Below are 21,767 nucleotides of genomic sequence, written 5' to 3'. Positions count from 1 at the left end.
ATGGATGGGATTTATATAGCGCCTTTCTAATACTCAAGGCGCTTTACATCGCATTATTCATTCACTCCTCAGTCACACTCGGTGGTGGTAAGCTACTTCTGTAGCCACAGCTGCCCTGGGGCAGACTGACGGAAGCGTGGGTGCCAATCTGCGCCTACGGCCCCTCCGACCACCACCAATCACTCACACACATTCACACACAGGCAAAGGTGGGTGAAGTGTCTCGCCCAAGGACACACCGACAGTATGCACTCCAAGCGGGATTCGAACCGGCTACCTTCCGGTTGCCAGCCGAACACTTAGCCCATTGCGCCATCTGTCGTCCCAATAGATGAGCTTTGGGCATGGATGGGTACATACAATTGGGACATTGTATCTATTACAGAAACATGGTTAAGAGTGGGGCAGGACAGGCAACTCAATTTTCCATGCTACAGGTGCTTCAGGAGGGACAGAGGTGAGGGTAAAAGAGAAGGGGGTGTTGCATCATTGGTTACGGGGGATGTCACGGCAGTGATCAGTGGTGGCATTGCAGACAGTGAGGCTGTATGGGCAGAGCAGAGGAAAAATAAATAGATGATCCCTTTGTTCGGAGTGTACAACAGGCCCCCAAATAATTAATGGGAATTAGAAAAGCAAATATGTCAGGAGATGGCAGGCAGCTGTAGGTCTAATAAGGTTGTGTAGTAAGGAATTTTAAATTTCCCAATATTGACTGGGAATCTCATAGTGTAAAACGTTTAAACGGGACAAAATGTATCAAATATCTTCAGGAAAGTTTCCTCAATATGTATAATAAATGTCCTCCATTTTCGATCCTGACTATGGGTGGTGTCTATAAAGGGTTAGCACGTTCTCCCCATGATCTGCATGGGTTTTCTTTGGGTGCTCCGGGTTCTTCCCACACTCCAAAGACGTACAGGTTTATTGGCTAATTTGGCTTCGATACAAATTGTAAATTGTCACTGGTGTGTAGGATAGACCTCATGTACGGGGATTGTTGGTAGACGCGGACTGAAAGGCCTGTTTTTGCAATGTATCTCTAAAGTAAACTAAATGTTCATGAATGAGTCTTGTTGGACCACAGACTAGGTTTAGCATAGTTATAGATAGAAACAGGGCGGGCACACATGTTAAAATGTTAAATTGGGACAAGGCCAAGTTTAAAGGTATCAGCCAGGACGGAATCGTTCCTTTTGGCGCCTCCGTTTTGGCGCCTCCGTTTCGGCGCCATCGTTTAGGCACCGCTGTTTCGTCGCCTCCGTTTGGAGGCGCCGATCTTTGCTAATTCATCTATTAAGGCAGATGACCCTCATTTATAGAACCCCGAGATGACCCACATTCATAGAACAATTGGCTGTCTGATCTTGAAAATCATGGACACAGCGCAGACCCTCGCTCTGCTCCGCCTTTGTCCCAGGTGGACTGACCCACACGGTCCTGAGCCGGAGCGAGCGTGGCATTGAACTCTGAGCGGGAATTTTCACTATCGATGGTCGGGCACCTCCTGCTTTTGGATTCACCGCTTCGGTGCAGAAACATTCACATTTCCACATTCTTTACAACACACCTCCCGCCCACTTTCAGTTTCGGAATATAATGCCGCACTTTAAAGCCGGCAGCATGACAGGCACAGCTGACAGAATCCACAGCCACTGGTCTCAGCAGCACAGGCGGCCTCTCCCGGATCACAAGCCGCTGCATTTCCATAGACGCTGCGTTGGAAGATGGCATTGGGCAGTGTTTGCAGAGTTTGGATTGTGTGGGTGTTGTTGTCCGGGACCCTGAGCCTGGGCTGTGAGAGGCTGCAGTTACTGCAAGATCTCAACACGGACACTCTGGGCAAACTGAATGAAATGGTGAGTTGTCCCCGCTCCCAGATACCGATCCGACACTCTCCGGCGATCTTCGATTTTTCATTTCCCTGGTCAGATACGGTGCAATACTTGAAAGCTTTGACGGGTTCCCTGTCTGATATCCGCGCGTGGCTTGTCTGTCAGTTACTGGATTCTCTAGAACATAATTTACCCTCTTCCCCCAGGGCGGCCCCTTTCCGTGGCGTTGTGTCAGAGAGAAGGTCCCGTTGAAAACACAGCCCTTGAAACTGGTGAACCTTGCAAATGGGTTGTCGGTAAGTGATTGGATTTTTAATTCATTCTTGTTCTTCATTCGCCTTATTTAGAACCTTCATCGACTAATAACGTGAATTTATTTTGTATATGCAAACAATTGTAGAACTCCTTTCCCAAATCCTATTATGATTGGCGCAGACATGGTGGGACGAAGGGCCTCTTGCATTGCTGTACTGTTGATGTTCAATGTTCTGTGTAATAAACAAGGAAACAAAATGTGTGCCGGACTTCGATTCAATGAGGTTGTGTTACTAAAGCGAGGTAGCCCGGTTGTAACCGTGGACAGATTTTGATGCAGCATAACATTGAATATTAGGTTCCATGTTGTTTATCGTACCCAACGAAAGAGGGAAATTCCTGGCATTTTGCACTTAGACCTTCGGTCTCTGTAGCCACCTCCTTCTGAAGTAAGATCGCCGGTGATCTGATCAGCTCAGTTTTGACTAATTCCGATAGATTTTGATTCCCACTGGTTTTAGAGTCGATACGGGAATATGGTTCCACGTTTGAGATTAACTGGATCTCAGGGGTTAGTGTTTCCAAAGATGTGATCTTCCATGAAGACTGAAAGTAGGCATCTTATTTCTTCAGATGGTTGCATATCTCTGAATACATTTTCTTCAGACAGAGTCTTTGAATGTATTTAACGCAGAGTACTTTAAACAAATGAGACGCTGAAGGGGCTGAAATCAGGAGTTCAGAGCAATGGCCGTTCCCGTTCCTTTCTTCTCCCCGTTCAGACATTAATGTCCAGTCCGTTCAGACATTATGGCCAGAACAATGTGTACGGCCGTTTAACCGACTCCTGATTTTATCTCGTTACTTTGTTTAACCATCATTACGTCACACCGATCCAAAGCAAATGTGTGCACAATTTCAATGTGAAATATCTATGTTCGGGGCCGGAGAAGCCTCGCAATGCCGTTGATTGTGAATCACCGAGTATGCTCAAGGCATGCAGATGCTGAGGAGTAGTTCTATTGTGGACTGCGAGCGGGGATGACTGAGCTGAAGGGTCGCTCACAACCTGAGGAAATTGTAGAATTGGGATTTATTTTTGTTGCTATATCTTTTGCGCCTTTCTATTTTATTCACACTAACACTTTTAGTCTTTCTAACCCGATGGACAGAATCTCACTATCTATTTCAATAATTTAATGCTCTTTAATCGCCTGGGAATGTCATATCTTTCTCCCGTTAACAATTTTGCGCTGACTCACGTCCTCAACTCAATGTCATGAACAGGAATTGATCCTGGAAATGTTAGAGCAAGATCCTTAAAATTGAAGAGCAGATATATTGCATGTTCCTTACTGGATCATCCTTCCATCTTTATGGGATGTGGGAGTTATATTTCCACTTATCCCATCTCCTGGAATTACTCCAATATCTGAAACAGGCAGGTGGATTAAGAACCACGATGTTTTTGCTCGTGTTGTAATACGAGGCTGAAGTACAGATCTCTCTAGTAATCCTTGGAAATATGACTGTTTTTACTGCTTCGCCAAAATGTGTTGACTGCACCCAAAATACTCTCGTTATCATCTAAATATTAACATTGCTCTTTTGCTATATCTCGTAAATATGCGTTCCCCACCCTCTGGGTAAGATCCCATGTCAATTAAAACTAAACCTCTCCCCGTTCTTTGACCCCAATTGCCGACAAGACCGCTCTAATGCCACCTTGTCTCCTCTCCGCAGGCTCTGGAAAAGATCCAGATTGTCCTTCAAACACTGAGGCAAACTAGCGAGATCTACAGCGAGGATTCGGGCTCGGCCCCGTGGCCCCGCGAAGAGGTGGAAAGCTTCCGGCTTCTCCTGCATCGGCAGATCAGAGAGCCGGAGGAATGCACGTGGAAACGGGCGCCGGAGTCTCAGCAAAAGAGAAACATTGCTGTTCACAAATACTTTCGAAAACTGCGACGCTTTCGGAAACATCAGGTGAGTTGGTTATGCTTACAATCCGTTTTTATTTGCAGATATTGCATTTCACCCAAATTCAATCTGTCCCTTGCTTAATGTATTTTCCTGATTCCTTCCTTTTTCTAGAACTTTGGCGACTGTGCCTGGGAAATGATCCGTGCCGAGACAAGAGCCCATTTACAGCAGATCCTTCTCATAATGGCAAACACTCGGAGCTGAAACTGAACATTTCCCCGGGCGCGGGCAGCACAAGAAGATGTCTCGACTCGAAACCACAGCTATTCCTTTTCTCCAGACATGCTGCCTGACCCGCTGAGATACTCCAGCACTTTGTGTCTATCAACGGGGAAAGAAGAATTAACTGAACAATATTTTATTTGTAAACGTCTTCAACCGGGAGTTGGGAACGTGGAAATTACGTCTGGATGTTATTCCCTATTTACTGTTCATTCTGTTGGGATTTCGTTATGTTTGTATCTGATGAAATGTTTCACTCGGTGTAGGGTTTACAGTGTTGTTCACCTTCCAGCGTATGTGCGCTGGAGCAGCAACGAAGAAAACATTTTCATTCAGAGTGACTGTGTTGGGCCCATTATCCCATCCACTGGCGTTGCAGCTCCAACTGTCTAAACTGAGATTAAATGTTGCCGTGTTTCTGGGCGACCTGGCCCCGTCGCATGGCGATGCTGCCGACAACTTTCAGGCCTGCGTGACTTTCCCGGGGTCGCTGAGCGGCTCTGGAACCGCGAGGGGATGACTTGGTGATGGCGGCGTGGTTGGTGCTGCAAGTAAATGTGTCAATGAGACAGCGGTAACTGGAATGAAACAGGGAATAAATACATACAGCGGCTGGCCGTAATTTGTAAAAGCATATTCCTGTTTTAAAACTGTGGATTATATCGGTTTATTTATGTATTTATTTTGGTTTATTTAACCTCTATTTATTCATTCTTTTCTGTGGTTTTACCTGAAATGTGATGATTATTCAGCCCACGAAAGTTGTATTCCTTTGTACAAATGCAACTAAATGTATAAATTAATCTCGTAACATATTTATTTATATTTATTTATTAAGAGATTGGTTTTTTTGCACTGGAATATTTTACACTGAAGGATTGAAATTTACTATCAATAAATTGTTCAGAAACTCACATATTTTCTGAACTGATGTTATTATTAATATTTGTGGATGTCATTTGTTTATAAATATTTTTCCGATTGCAAATGTTTTCTATTCCTCTCCCAGTGGTTTATGGCTGGATCTCACTTCCTTCGCCGAGACGGAACACGAATAGACTTACCCTGGTCCTTGGCTTTCACCCCACCAGCCTCTGCATCCAACACATCATTCTCCCACAATTCCGCCACATTCAACGTGATCCCACCACCACCACCATTCTCCTCGCCTCCTTGTTTCACCACTCCCTTCCCTCCCAAACCGCGCTCTCACCATGTACTTCCCCCTGCAACTGCGGGCGATGCAACACCTGTCTCTACACTAACTCTATCACTTCTACCAGAGACACATACAGTCCTACCAGGTGAGAAAGAGGTTCAAACGCACAGCTTCCAAATGATTGAATTTTTATTTATTTATTTGCTCGCCCTCGTCTTGTCAATATTCATAATATTCAAAGTGATGTTCTATCAATGTGAATTCTTTCTGGCCCAATATGGATGTGGTAATAATTGTGGCAATAAGTGTGGAACATGTTCAAATCACTAACACGGTGCAAACTGCGCCTGGCTAACACAAGCAAACGCAACAGAGCATTTATGCAGCTTATAACCAGCGGCCTAAATCACAAGCTGTAGATATTATTTTGAATTTTTAAAATGCCCTAGTGTGTAGGGAATGGATCAGAAAGTGTCATAGATCGCGTATGAACGGTCATTGTGGATTCTGTGGTCGATGGACCTGTTTCCATGCTGTATCTCTGAACTAAACTTAACGTGTTGGACTCCAGTAAGGTTAGATTTGACTGAATGACGGTTTTCACAATATTTCAGTGCACTTGACAATAATAACCAAATACCAGTTTATCCCGTTTCCCTTCAGCCTCTCAGCGGGATCCGGTCAGTTCACACACACACATCCACCCTCGGATGTGATGAGCCCGTCCCTTTCCACCGGACACTTTCGCTTCGGCTTCGGCTGAAGTTGCGGCGCGGCCGCTTCCCCCCGACAGACCGAGCCGGAGACTTCCCGCGGCGGCGAGAAGACAGGAAAGGGATTGGGTGCAAAAAAGAACTGCAGATGCTGGTTTGAATCGAAGTTAGACTCAAAATGCTGGAGTAACTCAGCGGGTGAGGCAGCATCTCTGGAGAGAAGGAATGGGCGACGTTTCGGGTAGTGAGAACGTTCTTCAGAGAGGAAAGGGAACGGGACCGACTTCACACTCGGCTCGAAGTCGTTTAATTTCAAACAAAGGCAGCAACGTCTGGTGTAAAGAACAGAGAGGCACTTTCTCCTCTGAGAGCAGAGTGTGGTCAGTGGTATCGGCGCTGAGAGAGTCGATAAACCTGATGGCTTTACGTCGAGGGACTACGTGAAGAAGGCCGTCCAGGCGCACGCGCGTCAAACTTCAAAGTAGCGGTGTGAAATCACAGATGATATACTCCGAAGCATAATAGTAAGCTACGTGATACAAACTTAATTTACCTTTGATCTTATTAGGGTGGGAGCGGAGGGCACGTAGTCCCTTGACGTAACTCCTCATAAAATAAAGATCAAACTGGTAAGTTCTCGTTTAATCTTACTATTTTACTTCGGAGTCACGTGAGTGACTACGTGAAGATTTTAAAGCTTCTGTGATTTCAGGCCGTAGATTGGGTTCCGGCGTATCACTGCATTTTGCTTGACTCTATGAGTGAAAAACAGTCAATAACATGCAAACCATCATACTTGTTTAATTAATTAATAGTTTATTTTATGGTAACATTATGTGTCCCATTTTAATCTCTAGAGACATTTAATACTGAATTCAAAACAGTACCACCAAATACACCAGGGTCTGCAATTTCTTTGTGATAATACTTGTGCAACATCCTTTCATTTTCCCAACCTGCGGCCGCAAGGATATGGTCTATTGGAACGTCCAAATCCTTGGCTGCCCTGGTAGAACGAGATTTAAATTTGTCAGTATCAATTCCTGCGTCCAATAGCACCTTCTTCAGCCATCTTGAAATTGTTTGTGATGTCACTTTTTTGTGTGACTTTTTATGGCTGATGAATAATCCAGATTCTACTCCTCTAAGATGTTTGGTAGTCTCAATATAGTATTTTAAATATGTAACTACACAAAGTCTTTGATCTGCAGGATATGCTGAAAATCAATTTACACCCCGAGACTCCTGGTCTGCTCTGTTTTAGCAGGTCATAGACATATAATGTAATTTCCTCTGTTTTCATTCCCATTCTGTCTATCCTTAACTTGTAATGTTTGTACTCTTTATGCTGATACTAAAGCCATTAACATGACTACTTTCATCGTAATTTTGCCTAACGACAAATTTGAGATGGGATCACAATCCCTAAGTAGTGATAGTACATCCCTCATATTCCAGATTTCCGTATATCTCGGTCTGGGAGGTTTAGCATTAAAGATGCACTTCATGTATCTACAAATTAAAGGGTGTGATCATAGAACTTGATGTTCCGATGGTCTCGATAAGTATGGTGACAAAGCATTCCTTGCTGTGTTGATCGCACTACAGCTTAAATTATCATCAAAATGTAATTTTGACAAATTTCTACAACATCTGAAGCATCTGCAGTGTGGTAAGAAATATTTTGTGTTGAAGAAACTGTTCCCATTTCTTAATGTAAGAAATGTACTGCTTCTAGGTACTTTTTAGAATCTGCAAATCAATAAATCAATACGATCATGTAAAGGATGAAATTCACCAGTTACAGGGTGCACAAGTAGGTTTTCTTGTCTAAAGACATCCATAATGGGTTCAGTCACCATTTGTAACCCTAATGGATACCATGTTTGTGTGGGCCCATCTGGAACCACCAACAATCCTGAAGCATAATCTTGTTTGATCTTCTGTAGACACCTATTGATGAGACAAAAGGGAGGAAATGCATACAAACATTCCACCCCAATTCAACGTAAACTCGTCTACATGTGCAAATTTTTTCACAATTTTGTGGGAAATGTCACGATTTAACATCCATTCTTTATTGTCATTGAAATTTCTTGATCTAGTATCTGCAATTATGTTGAATTTACCTGGTAGGTAAATTGCAGAAAACCAAATATCTTTCTCAATGCACCAGTGCCAATCATGTTTGCCAATCTGTCACATGCTTCTGACTTGATTCCACCCATGTGATTGACATATGCCACTGCCGTAGTGTTGTCAATCTGAACCTGTACATGCAAATTTTGTACATTTCGGCAAATGGCTTTCAACCCATGCAATACACTTAGTAATTCCAGATAATTAATGCCATGTGTCTCGAGCAAAGATGCTTCCTCTGCATTCCATCTACCTCCACAGCTTGAGATGGCATCCGCAGCTCCCCATCCCAGTGCACTTGCATCTGTTTGTAAAATGGTAGCTGGTGATTCAATCAGAATTTTCCTGTAAGAGCAATCCACATTTTTAATCCACCATTTTATATCCTCAATTGCTGTGTTAGGTAGTTGCATAGGTCTATCGAAATGTCCAGCATGTCTTTTCAATGCTGCAATCTTTGCTCTCTACAGCTGCTGATAATGCAGTGGTCCAAGCTGAACAGCTGGAAATGAAGCAATTGACTTGCCCTGTAGACTTGCTACTTGCCTGATTGATGGTTGTTTGCCTGCAATTAGCTCCTTACAACCCTCAATCAATTGCAGCTTTTTGTCCTTGGGTAAACTCACTATCATGTGGTCCGAGTTAATAGTGAACCCCAAGTAATCAATTATTTTGTTAGGTGTCAATCTGGATTTCTCTGGATGAATCACAAATTCCATTTTTTGAAATGTAAGTTTTACTTTTAAAACTGAGGCTGTTGCCATGGCTTCAGTATCTCCCACAATTAAAATGTCATCCAAATAAGCCATTATCAAATGGCCTTGAGCTCTTAACAATGCTAAGATTGGTTTCATCAGTTTTGTAAACAATCTAGGAGCTGGTTAACACATAAGGCAATGCTTTGAATTGCCACAATTGACTCATCATGACAATTTCCAAATATCTGCGATGTTTAACATGCACGGACACAGAATAATATGCATCTTGGAGATCTATGCTTGCCATATAGCATTCTGTTGAAATTAATTGCAAAGCATTAGTAAAAGTCTCCATTTTGAAATGTTTATACTGTACAGAAGGGTTAAGACTTGTGAGGTCCAAAATGATCCTAGTACCCCCATCCTTTTTGGTCTAGAGAAAATACTAGATATAAACTGATGGTTTTGATAAGTTGTTTTCTCTATTACCCCTTTTTTACTCAAAATCTCAATTTCTATTTGAATTATTCTAATCTCTTCTTTAGAGAAAGAATGTATTCTTTTTGGAGTATGTTGAGTAGGGGGATTTTCATTCTGGTAAAATTCAATTCTAAACCCCATTATACTGCACAGTATTTATACATCAGATGTTATTAGCTTCAATTCTTTAAAAAAAAATAGTAACCTATCCCCAATTTGTAAGTAGGACACATCTGATATGCTTCTTTCAGAACCAGAACCACCTACCTCAGGGTTTACTGGTGTCACTTTCCATACCTTGCCCCTTGTGGAAATACCATGTCCTGGACGTCCTGGGGTTGTATGCCCATACCTTGTATGCGAGTACGAGCGACTTGTTCCTTCACCAGTTCCCCTTCGGTATGGATATTGCCTTCTAGCTGTGCTGCCAAATATCAGTGGCTTCATCAGATGGTTATTGATTCTTCGTTGAGAACCTTCAGTTTTTTGGCAAGCACCACTCCAAAGAGTGAGTGTGGCAATTATATATTAGATGGTTTACAAAACCCTGCAAACTTAGGATGTATATTAGGTCTTATCACAGATTTACTCCAAAATGTGCATTACACATCATTCCCATCACATCCTGTTGTGACGTTGTCACATTTCCTTCTTCCAGGTCTCTGGAAAATCCTGTAATGCTTGACCCCATTAATTTTAATACCCGCTGTAATCTCATTTCTTGAGACCTTACTGCAGTGCCCATATAATTCCACACTTCTTTGTTAATTGCTGGAACTCCTAACCGAGCACAGTTCTGCGGGATTTTATATTTGTTCTCAATTTCATCCATCGTTGGTCATCCAAATGATGGGAAAGCAGGTAATTTATACTCTCTGTTATCTCCTCTGATAGAGGTTTTCCCTTGTGTGTGGGACTAGAGGACTTTTGGGCCAGCCCTGGCACTTTTCTTTTTTGCATTGGGCTCTGGTCCTCAACTGTGGCAAAAGTTAATTAAATTAACAGGTTTTTCACGAGTGCAGGGGCAGCACTGATGCAGTCGGCGATGTAGCCAAGAAAGACTAGGGGGATGGTACCGCTGAACATTATAAAAAAGGTCTGTTCCCCCTCACATGTAGCCATCTATCATATCCCGGCCCCATCTCTTTTCCAACTTTCTTCTCCACACAACATTCCGTCTAAGGATCACCAGACTGATTCCTGAGATGGCAGGACTCTCATAAGAAGAAAGACTGGATAGACTCGGCTTGTACCCGCTAGAATTTAGAAGATTGAGGGGGAACCTTATTGAAACTTACAAAATTCTTAAGGGGTTGGACAGGCTAGATGCAGGAAGATTGTTCCTGATGTTGGGGAAGACCAGAACAAGGGGTTACTGTTTAAGGATAAGGGGGAAGTCTTTTAGGACCGAGATGAGAAAAATATTTTTCACACAGAGAGTGGTGAATCTGTGGAATTCTCTGCCACAGAAGGTAGTTGAGGCCAGTTCATTGGCTATATTTAAGAGGGAGTTAGATGTGGCCCTTGTGGCGAAAGGTATCAGGGGGTATGGAGAGAAGGCAGGTACAGGATACTGAGTTGGATGATCAGCCATAATCATATTGAATGGCGGTGCAGGCTCGAAGGGCCGAATGACCTACTCCTGCACCTATTTTCTATGTTTCTATTCTATCAACATATGACAGTCCCGCCATCCCGGAAATTAACCACAGCCAGAAATAAAAACAGCTTTTCTCCACGAATAGTAGCTCTACTCAATAACCAAAAGTCTGTAGCCTCCTTTTGCTCTGCTATTTTATTTCATTCACATGTTTAAACTATAATGTTTTATTATTAATGTTTTATTCTTAATTGTTTATTGTATGTCATAATGTTACTTGCGAGCGGAGCACCAAGGCAAATTCCTTGTATGTGAATACTTGGTCAATAAACTTAATCATTCATTCATTTTGTCTGCTCCACTCAGAGAATGGGGTGTTGAATAACCTCTTCAACTGCCCGTGATATTCGGATGCATTGTGACTAGAGGGCAAGTCGTGTTCTTTGGTTTTCACAATATCTCAGTGCACGTGACAATAATAACGCAATATACCAGTTTATCCCGCTTCCCTTCAGCCTCTCAGCGGGACCCGAGCGGTTCACACACACGCCCACTCGGATGTGACGAGCCCGTCTCTTTCCCCGGGACACTTTCGCTTCGGCTGAAGTTGCGGCGCGGCCGCATTACCCCGGCAGACCGAGCTAGAGACTTCTCGTGGAGGCGAGAAGACAGGGAAGGGATCGGGACCGACTTCACACTCGGTTCGAAGCCGTTTAATGTAAAGGAAAAGCAGAAATGTCTGTCATCGGAGAGCAGAGTGTGGGTCAGGTGTATCGGCGCTGAGAGAGTCGCCACCAACCAAGCGGCCGTGAGCCGGCTCTCCGCACTGTCCCCCTGAGATGTGGCTTCAACGCAGTTGGGTGAGTGGAGGGGCGGCTTTAACACGATCTCTGTCCGTGGCTCCGAGGGTGAGCGCTGAAAGGCGCAGGGTTATTATAACCCGGATAAAATGCAGCCCCCAGCGATGCACAGACACAGTCACGTCCCCTCCCCACCCCGTCCGCTGCCGAGACTGAGCCTCCCCACAACACCTGTGACCCCCTGATGTGAACCTGCGAAGCTCTGAGCCGCAGCGCTGCTTGTTCTCTCCCATCGCGGATTTCCCCGTCGCTGCTGCGGGACTCTCCCACTTTCATATTCCTTACTTCAAAACGGAGACCGCTCTCTCCCGACACTTTCCAAATTTCCAGTGGCATAATTTCGCTTTTCAAACATCAACTATTTCGGATGGTAACATATTAAAGCGGGCAGCATGGCAGAGACAGATCACAGAATCCATAGCCACCGGTCTCGGCAGCACAGGCTTCCGCTCTCGGATCACAAGTCGCTGTATATCCATATCCAGAATTTCAGTCAGCGATCAGGAACCGTTTTTCGAGCTGATTCTGGTCTCAGATCGGTGCTTTACTCACTGCGGGTTGAAGATGGCTTTGACCACTGTTTGGATTGTGTGGGTGTTGTTGTCCGGGACCCTGAGCCTGGGCTGTGAGAGGCTGCAGTTACTGCAAGTTCTCAACACGGATACTCTGGGCAAACTGAATGAAATGGTGAGTTGTCCCCGCTCCCAGAGACGGAGCCGACACTCTCAGTCTGGGCTGTTTGTTAAAAATTCAATGATTACACGGAGCCTGTTCTCCTGTATTTCTCTCGTTGAGATGTTTTATATTCTGCACTCTGTATCTTCCCCTTCGCTCTACCTATTGTACCTGAGTTTGGCTTGATTGCATTTACAACAGTGTGTTCCGATTCGCGTGGATTGCAATGGAAGCTTTCGGGTTGTGAATAACGTTGACCTCTTGTGCCTCAGGGTGGCCACCTAACCCGACAGTGTGGGACTGAGCGGCGGTCGCTGAAAACCAAGCCCTTGAACCTGGTGAAACTTTCCTTGGGGGTTGAGGTGAGTAAACTCGGCATTTCACTCTTGATCTCTCTTTTCCTGTTTTACCTTTTCCAGGTATCTCACTCATCTATCCTTCCCACCCCGACCATCCTGGTACTTTAACTTGCAACCGCAGGAAATGCTACACCTGTCCCTTTACCTCCCCCCTCGACTCCATCCAAGGACACAAGCGGTGTTTCCAAGTGAGGCAGAGGTTCACCTGTACCTCCTCCAGCCTCATCTATTGCATCCGCTGTTCCAGCTGTCAACTGCTCTACATCGGTGAGACTAAGCGCAGGCTTGGCGATTGCTTTGCCCATCACTTCCGCTCACTTCGCAATAACCAACCTGATCTCCCGGAGGCTCAGCACTTCAACTCCCCCTCCCATTCCGAATCCGACATTTCTGTCCTGGGCCTCCTCCATGACCAAAGTGAGTCCCACCGCAAATTGGAGGAACAGAATCTCATATTTCGCTTGGCTAGTTTACACCCCAGCGGTATGAACATTGCCTTCTCCAATTTCATGTAGTCCTTGCTTTCTCCTTCCTTCCCCTTCCCTTCCCTGCTCTCCCATAGCCTACTGTCTCCGCCTCTTCCTTTCTTTTTCCTGCCACCCCCCCCCCCCCCCCCCCCCCATCAGTCTGAAGAAGGGCCTTGACCCAAAACGTCGCCTATTCAATCGCTCCATTGATGCTGCCTCACCCGATGAGTTTTTAGTCCACCTATTGAATTTACCGCTTGATTTAATCTCCTGGGATTCATCTCATCCTCTCAAATTTTTTCACAACCTGTGTCCACCATAGGCGATGTCACCATTGACTCCACACTAACCTGCTGATGACTGAGTGCAGAGAGGGATTCTGAGATTCATCTCTGGTCTGGTTAAATACTTCCACACCTCAGCAAGTCCATTGAATTCAAAGAGGATAAAGAACAGGGGGACCGAGGAGAGGTGTACAACATTATGGGTGTCTTAGAATGGGGAGTCAGCATTGAAATATCCCCCAAACCAGAGATATCTTTATCCAGAGGCCATGGGTTTGAAGAAAAATGTAAGAGTTTAGATTGCCTAGAGAGAAACAAAAATGTCCAGTCTATAGCTGAGTGCACTGCCTTGCCCAGTACTTGGATCGCCGGTGCATAGAAAGCTATGATGTTGGTATGCCTTGATAGATAATGGGAGGAGTGAAAGTAGACACCGGCAACTGCAGATTCTGGTTAAAAAAGGGATAGAAAAGTGCTGGAGTAATTAAGCATATCAGGCTGACTTGCCTCAGTACTTTGTATATTTTGTGTTATATAATGTGACGTAGAGACAGAGAGGGGTGAAAGACCTATATTTGTAATTCTATCATGCTCTGGTTTTTGACTTGCCCCCACTCAAATTTTGGAGTGTGGAAGGTGTGTGTGTTGAATTCTTGCTTTTATTATTGTAGGGTGGTTGTTACACATCCACCAGCTGAAGGTCTTGATATGATGAACTTTAGACAAATTATAAGACACTTCCTCCCTCCTTTAATCTTTCTAAGTCCCCCATCCCCTAAATAACTCACCTTAGCACACATTTCTGGGCCTAGAGATTTACCATACAATTGTACATATTCATATGTTATAGGACCAGAATTAGGCCATTCGGCCCATCATATGTGCTCTGCCATTGAGGCATGGCTTATCTATCTTTCCCGATCACTCTCATTCTCTTGCCTTCTCCCCATAACCTCTGGCATCTGTACAAATTTAGATTCTGCCTTAAAATTGAACATTGACTTGGCCTTCACGGTCTTCTGTGGCAATTAATTCCACAGATTCACCATCTACCTTCAGAAATTCCTCCTCGACTTCTTCCTAATGGTCGCCCCTTAATTCATAGGCTATGGCCTCTGGTCCTAGACTCTTCCACTAATGGAAACATCCTCCCACATCCACTCTATCCAGGCCTTTCATTATTTAGTAAAATACAATGAGGTCCTCCAGCACCTTTCTAAACTACAATGAGTACAGGCACAGTGCTGTCAAACACCTGTCATATGTTAACCCAATCATACCTGGGTTCATTTTCATAGACATCCTCTGGACCCTCTCCAATGCCAGCACATTCTTCCACAGACATGGGGCCCAAAACTGCTCACATTACTGCAAATGCGGTCTAACCAGTGCCTTATACATCCTCAGCACTACATCCCAGCTTTTATATTCTCGTCCTCTCAAAATAAATGCTTGTATGTATTTGCCGTATTTACTACTGATTCATCTTGCAAATTAACTTTTGGGAATCCTGTACTAACTCTCCCAAATTGTAATTGCTCTTGCCATTAGAACTTACCGTTCAATTGTTTCGCACAATCAATTCAGGCAAATGTTCCCTTATACAAGGTACACAAAATTGCTGGAGGAACTCAGCAGGTGCAGCAGCATCTATGGAGCGAAGGAAATAGGCAACGTTTCGGGCCGAAACCCTTCTTCAGATTTATCTTCAGAGTTATCCCAGGTCAAATAAACTACCATCATGTTCCCTTATACATATATTTACTGACATTGCACACCTCTATAAAATCTCCACGTCACATTTACTGGTTGGTGAGGTTAGTTGGATCTTCTCCCATCTCTCCCTTTAACTGAGGACCTGCAGCATAGATTGTATTCCTGCAAACTGTTCACATGCCATAAAAGACTATGACACTGTGTCCTGCATCTGACACGGTACTGCTTGTTAATTGATCATACAATTTTTAAACCTCTAACTGCAGATTGCAATTCAACTGGCTCTGACCTTCTTTCAGTACTGTGTGGCCACGGGCTAGCAAACCTCCAGTTGAGAATTAATTGTTTGAAAATGATGCCTGATTGTGACTTATCCTATTCTAACCAGATTGGATCCAGGATCTGTCTAATGTCTCCATGTGTGTTTTGCACAGGCCCAGGACAGGATCCAGATTGTCCATCAAACACTGCATCACCTCCGCAGGATCTACAGCATGAACCTGAGCTCAGTAACGTGGGTCCAGGCCACAGTGGAACACTTCAGGCTTCTCCTGGATCGGCAGCTGAGAGAGCTGGAAGTCTGTGTCAGGAAACCAAGCACAGGGTCCAGGGCAAGGAAGAATGTTACAGTTCGTAAATACTTCAGGAAACTGAGAAAGTTTCTGAAACAGAAGGTGAGCTGATTGACATGAAGCTATGTAATTACCAGCAGATTTTACAGACATTTTATTTCTGTTCATTATCTAATACATTTTGTTGATATTTTCTCTCTTTCAGGGATTCAGTGGCTGTGCCTGGGAAATAACCCGCGCTGAGACCAGGGCACATTTACAACAGCTCCTACTCATCATGGCAACAATCAGCAGGGAACAATGAGGATATTTCAGAGACAGAATCATAAGAGACTGAAATTGATGATCAATTGAATTCAGTAGATCACGCAACATCTCTGTAGATTATGGTTTTGTGATGTTTTGAGTTGAGACCCTTCCTTGGACTTCTTATGCTGGAAACGTGATAAATGAAATGGAAGATGTTCAAACAACTCAGTACGTGTGGAGTGGAAAACGGAGTTATCCCAGGTCAAATAAACTACCATCATGAATGCTCAAGAACCAGAATGTTAACAATTTTTTTTAACAAATTAATTATTGTTATTGCATCAGAAACATTAGCTATATTCTCTCCCATTAGCTTTTTTTCTGAACAATGTATTATTCTATTATTTCGACTTGTTTGAGAGTCATGGAGAACAAAGAAAATTTGGATATTTCTCTGTATTCAAGTTTTGATCTAATTTATTGATATGTATTTTTTTACCATTATCCTGTGTTGAGCTGTGAATATTGAAAGATCCCATCTTTCAAAGACTGACAAATTCAGTAAATGTATTAAATTATTTTAGTGAATAAATTAATTTCAGTTTATTTATATTTGCACTGATATATATTTAAGCATACAGTATATATAGTCAAAATCTTTGTTAATTTATTGTATTTTAGAGAGACGCTGTGAATATTTTTTTCTAAAATAAAATATTTTGATGTAAATCTTTTTATTTGAATTTCACAGCAATTTGCATACATACAATGATAACAGATAGTGACAGTCAAGGCATAATTGTGCAACAGTATGTAAGCGACCCTCAAAGCCCTTACCCTTACCCACCTTCAACCCACCCGAATCAGGTCGGAACCAAACGGGGACAAACAACACTCACATAGATACACATCCACACAAATATGGTATGATAAACGAAACAAAAAGTATTAAAAAAAAAAAAAAAGGGGTCACTAATAACAGTAAATAAGTAAGTAATTAAATAAATAAGTGTGGGGAGGGGGGGGGGGGGGTTAAGGGGATAGCAGCTGCAGTAGAGCAGAACAATGGTGGAGAGCATTCAGTCCTCTTCCGAGTCCGGGGACAAGTTGAGAGAGTTAACAAGTTCCAAGAAAGGGTTCCATGTATCTAGGAATGTCTTGGTAGAGCCTTTGAGAGAGAACCTAAGTTTTTCAAGCTTTAAATTGTAAAGCACCTCCTTAATCCAGCGGGCGTTTGTCGGGGGACAGGTGAGCCTCCAGTTAAGCAAGATCAGTCTCCGGGCTAACAAGGTTGTAAAAGCTAGGACCCGTTTCACCGCAACAGAGAGGTTGGTGTTGGGAGGGGTACCGAAAATGGCTGACAGTGGGTTTGGAGGAATAGTCTGGCCGTAGGCTCTGCTTATCAAGTCGAAAGCACTCCTCCAAAAGGCTGCTAGCTTAGGGCAAGACCAAAACATATGGCTATGGTTGGCAGGAGATTGATTACATCTGTTGCAGGTGTCCCTAACAGCGGGGTAAATTCTAGATAATCTTGCATTTGTGTAGTGGATTTTGTGAAGGACTTTGCATTGGATTAGGCCATGACGGGCACATATGGAGGAAGAATGGATCAAATCCAAGGCAGAGTCCCATTGCTGGTCTGTTAGTTTCGTATTCAGCTCACCCTCCCACGCAGCTTTTAATGAGGTATGAGGTTTCAATATAACCGACCCTAACAAGTTATACAAAACAGAGATGCATTTCTTCCGGTTGGGATCTAGAGCTAAGATGGTATCGGTCAGGGTTTCAGGGGGCGATTTGGGAAATGGGGGAATGTCTTCTTCACAAATCCCTAATCTGGAAAAAACGAAAAAGGTGGGAGTTTGGGAGGCTATAGTTGGACGAGAGCTCCGCAAAAGACGAAAATATGCCATCCTTGTATAGGTTTTTGATACTACTGATACCGTTGCTATGCCAGGTTTTGAATGCGTGGTCTGTACTTGAAGGTTTAAAGATGTAGTTTTTAAGCAGTGGGGTCAAGATGGAAGGGCCTTGTAAACCGAAGTTTTTCCTGAGTTGACTCCATATATTGAGCGAGAGGGACGCAATTGGGCCTGCACCCACAAATGTTATAGGAAGGGGGAGTTGGGAGCATAGGGCAGACCGCAACGGGAGATGTGAACTCGCCTTTTCCATGTGTACCCAGGTCGGTAGGTGGTTGCAATCATCATTCATCCAATACAGGAGTTTTTGCAAGTTAGCTGCCCAATAGTATCGTCTAAAGTCAGGATGTGCCAAACCGCCGTCACTCTTAGGAGACTGCAGTGTCGCCTTTCGGATTCTAGCCGGTTTGCTACCCCATAAAAATTTAGATATTGTCCTTTCTAATTTATCAAAAAAAGATTTAGTAATAAGTATAGGGACGTGCTGGAAAAGATACAGGAATTTGGGTAGGACGACCATCTTGACCAGATTTATCCGGCCCACGAGGGATAGCGGTAAAACTGACCAGCGGTCAAAATCTCTTTCAGCTTTCTCAACCAGAGGCAGAAAGTTTGTGCGGAACATATCAGATAAGGGTGTTGTGATAAAGATGTCGAGGTAGCGAAACCCGTCCTCTGCCCATTTGAATGAGGTTAAAGAGCGAGGGAGCTGCTGAGCCAATGAGTTAATCGGTAATAGCTCACTCTTTTGGTAGTTAAGTTTATAACCAGAATACGCGCCAAACCGTTCTAAAATATTCGTAATCACAGGGAGAGAGCTGACTGGGTTCGAGATGTACAGGAGCAGGTCATCCGCATACAATGCGACTTGTGTCGAACTGTGTAATACCTTCAAAGCCCTTCTCTGAGCATAACCAGACCGCCAAGGGTTCTATCGCGACAGCAAACAGAAGTGGTGATAACGGGCAACCCTGTCTGGTACCTCTGTGAAGGGGGAAGTGGGGTGACAATGTGCCGTTTGTTTGTACTGAGGCCACCGGGGACGAGTATAATAGACTGACCCAAAGAATAAAACTGTTACCGAGGCCAAACCTGTCCATCGCCTATTATAGGTACCTCCACTCGACCCTGTCAAAAGCTTTTTCGGCGTTGAGGGAGACAACTATCTCCGGGGTCTCACTACTCGGTGAATGGATGATGTTAAGGAGACGCCTAGTATTGTGGGAAGACTGTCGGCCTGGTATGAACCCTGTTTGGTCAAACGAGATAATAGTGGGCATCACTCGTTGAAGACGGAGCGCAAGGGCTTTAGAGAGGATTTTGAGGTCCATATTCAGGAGTGAAATTGATCTATAGCTACTACAAAGCAGGGGATCTTTCTCCTTTTTAAGAATTAGGGAGATAGTAGCCCACGACAAGGTGGGCGGTAGACGACGATGTAAAAACGCCTCATTGTACATATCTCTCAGGACTGGTGCGAGGAGAGCAGAGAAAGCTTTGTAATATTCTACAGTGAAGCCGTCAGGGCCTGGTGACTTTCCGCTTTTAAAATAAAATATTTTCAATGAAAATGGATGTGTTTTGTATTTTCATTAGTGTATATTTTTTGCATTGCATTTATTTTTGCCAATCTATCTAATGAATGGGAATTCTTGCATTTCTAGACATTCCTCAAATATATTTTCCCTCCGTAATCTCACACTGCACAGACAAAGTATGTGAATACATTTTGAAGTGAATGAATGAATGATACTTTATTATCACATGTGACAAGTCAGAAGAATATTCTTTGTTTGCATACAAAGGGTCTCCACATAAGGGGAAAATTTACATAAAGATTGCCGACAGAGAGGTAAAGAAGAGGTTTAGTCTACCTGCCCTCATTGGATAATTGTCTGGAGGTCATGATGCCATTTCTTTAGGACTTACGTGAGACCACATTTGGAGTGTTTTCTGCAGTTCTCATCACCACGTTGTAGGAAGTATGTGGAGACTTTGGAGAATCTGCAGTACGGGTTTACCAGACCACTGCATGGACTAAGGTTTATCAGCTATCAAGAGAGGTTGGACCATCATTGCTTGCAAAGGATAGACCGAACCCTTTTACCAGGATAGAAATGTCAAAACCTGAAGGACACAGATTTAAGGAGAACGGGGCAAACTAATGGAGTTGTGTGGGGCAAGTTTTTTACTTCTTGGGGCAAGATGGTTGCCTGGAATGGGGTGCTGGTGGTGATAGTTAAGGCAGATATAACGGTGGCATTTAGGAGGCCTTTAAATAGCAACATGGATATTCATGGAATGGAGCAGTGGGCAGAGGTAATTAGTTTAACGGCATGGAAAATGTGGGTCCAATGATCTGATCTCTGCTGTAGAGTTATATTTCCCATGTTGCCCTGGGGACTGCTCAAACCTCCTTACTCATCTACGTTGGATGTGGAAATGGATCAGTCTTCGGTTACCACAGCTGGTGCCTGGGGCATCTCAGCCAGTATGTCACATTGAAGGTCCAGGAAGAGAGAGTGTGGGTGACCACAAAGAAGGGAATTACACATTGAGTGCAGGTGACCCAGTGGCCATTCCTCTTCCTAACAGGCACACTATCTTGGGTGGTGTTGGGACGATACATCAAGGTAATATCAGTCAGGAATGTGAAATCGGCCCTGCATTGAGCAACAGCAGCAGGGCAACTTCAGGCAGAGCCGTAGTGGTAGACGACTCTATAGTTAAGAGTGAAGATGCTGCGGCAGCAGTCAAGACACCATGATGGTGTGCTGCCTCCCTGGTGCCAGGGTCAAGTGCATCTTGGAGCCACTGCATGGCATCCTCAAGGGGGGTTGGGGCATGTTGGCACAAATGATAGAGGAAGGAAAAGGAAAGAGGTTCTGCAACGGGAGTATGGGGAGTTGGGTAAAAGCCTAGAAGGCAGGAGCACCGGGGACGTGATCTCTGGATTGCTTCCTGTACCGCGTGAGCATAGGAACAGAAAAATAGGGGAGGTGAATGTATGGCTGAGGAGTTGGTGCAGGAGGCAGTTCAGATTTCTAAACCATTGTGATATCTTCTAGGGCAGAGTTGATCTGCACAAGAGTGATGGGTTGAACCTTAACTGCAGAGGTACCAATATCCTGGCAAGCAGGGTTGCCGGCGTTACAAGGCCTGGCTTAAACAAGATTGGCAGTTGGGTGCCTACAAGATGGAGGCAGATGAGTGGTTATGTTGATATAGAGGGTGATGAGAGAAAGTTTAGTTGAGAGAGTAGGCAGGAGAAAGACTGGGAGTGAGGAAGGATGTTTGATTACAATTTGGCTTATTTCTTATGCAGGAGGCCTGACAGGTAAGATAGATGAGCTTTGGGCATGGATGGGTACATACAATTGGGACATTGTAGCTATTTTACGGAAATCTGGTTAAAAGACTGGCAACTCAATTGTCTATGCTACAGGTGCTTCAGGAGAGACAGAGGTGAGGGCAAAAGAGAAGGGGGTGTTGCATCATTGGTTAAGGGGGATGTCACAGCAGAGATCAGTGGTGGCATTGCAGACAGTCTGTCTAATGAGGCTGTATGGGCGGAGCAGAGGA

The 21,767-nt window shown here is 44.0% G+C and overlaps 1 protein-coding gene across 1 annotated transcript; it reads left to right on the top strand.

The window, feature by feature from the left end:
* The first annotated feature begins 1,727 nt into the window (after positions 1 to 1,727).
* LOC116982246 (interferon alpha-10-like) lies at positions 1,728 to 11,919 on the top strand. The gene is made up of 4 exons (XM_033035527.1): positions 1,728 to 1,859; positions 2,042 to 2,131; positions 3,834 to 4,073; positions 11,689 to 11,919. The coding sequence occupies exons 1-4, from the start codon at positions 1,728 to 1,730 to the stop codon at positions 11,917 to 11,919; spliced, it is 693 nt and encodes a 230-aa protein (XP_032891418.1).
* Positions 11,920 to 21,767: the final 9,848 nt, after the last annotated feature.

The sequence above is a fragment of the Amblyraja radiata genome, chromosome 16 (genome assembly GCF_010909765.2).
Source record: "Amblyraja radiata isolate CabotCenter1 chromosome 16, sAmbRad1.1.pri, whole genome shotgun sequence".
Lineage (NCBI taxonomy): Eukaryota > Metazoa > Chordata > Chondrichthyes > Rajiformes > Rajidae > Amblyraja > Amblyraja radiata.
This window is presented reverse-complemented; position numbering and strand designations above follow the sequence as displayed.

Coding starts and splice junctions, on each gene's coding strand:
- LOC116982246 (XM_033035527.1), top strand. CDS start 1,728: ATGGCATTGGGCAGTGTTTGCAGAGTTTGGATTGTGTGGGTGTTGTTG. Junction 1,860..2,041: donor TGGGCAAACTGAATGAAATG/GTGAGTTGTCCC, acceptor CTCTTCCCCCAG/GGCGGCCCCTTTCCGTGGCG. Junction 2,132..3,833: donor ACCTTGCAAATGGGTTGTCG/GTAAGTGATTGG, acceptor TCCTCTCCGCAG/GCTCTGGAAAAGATCCAGAT.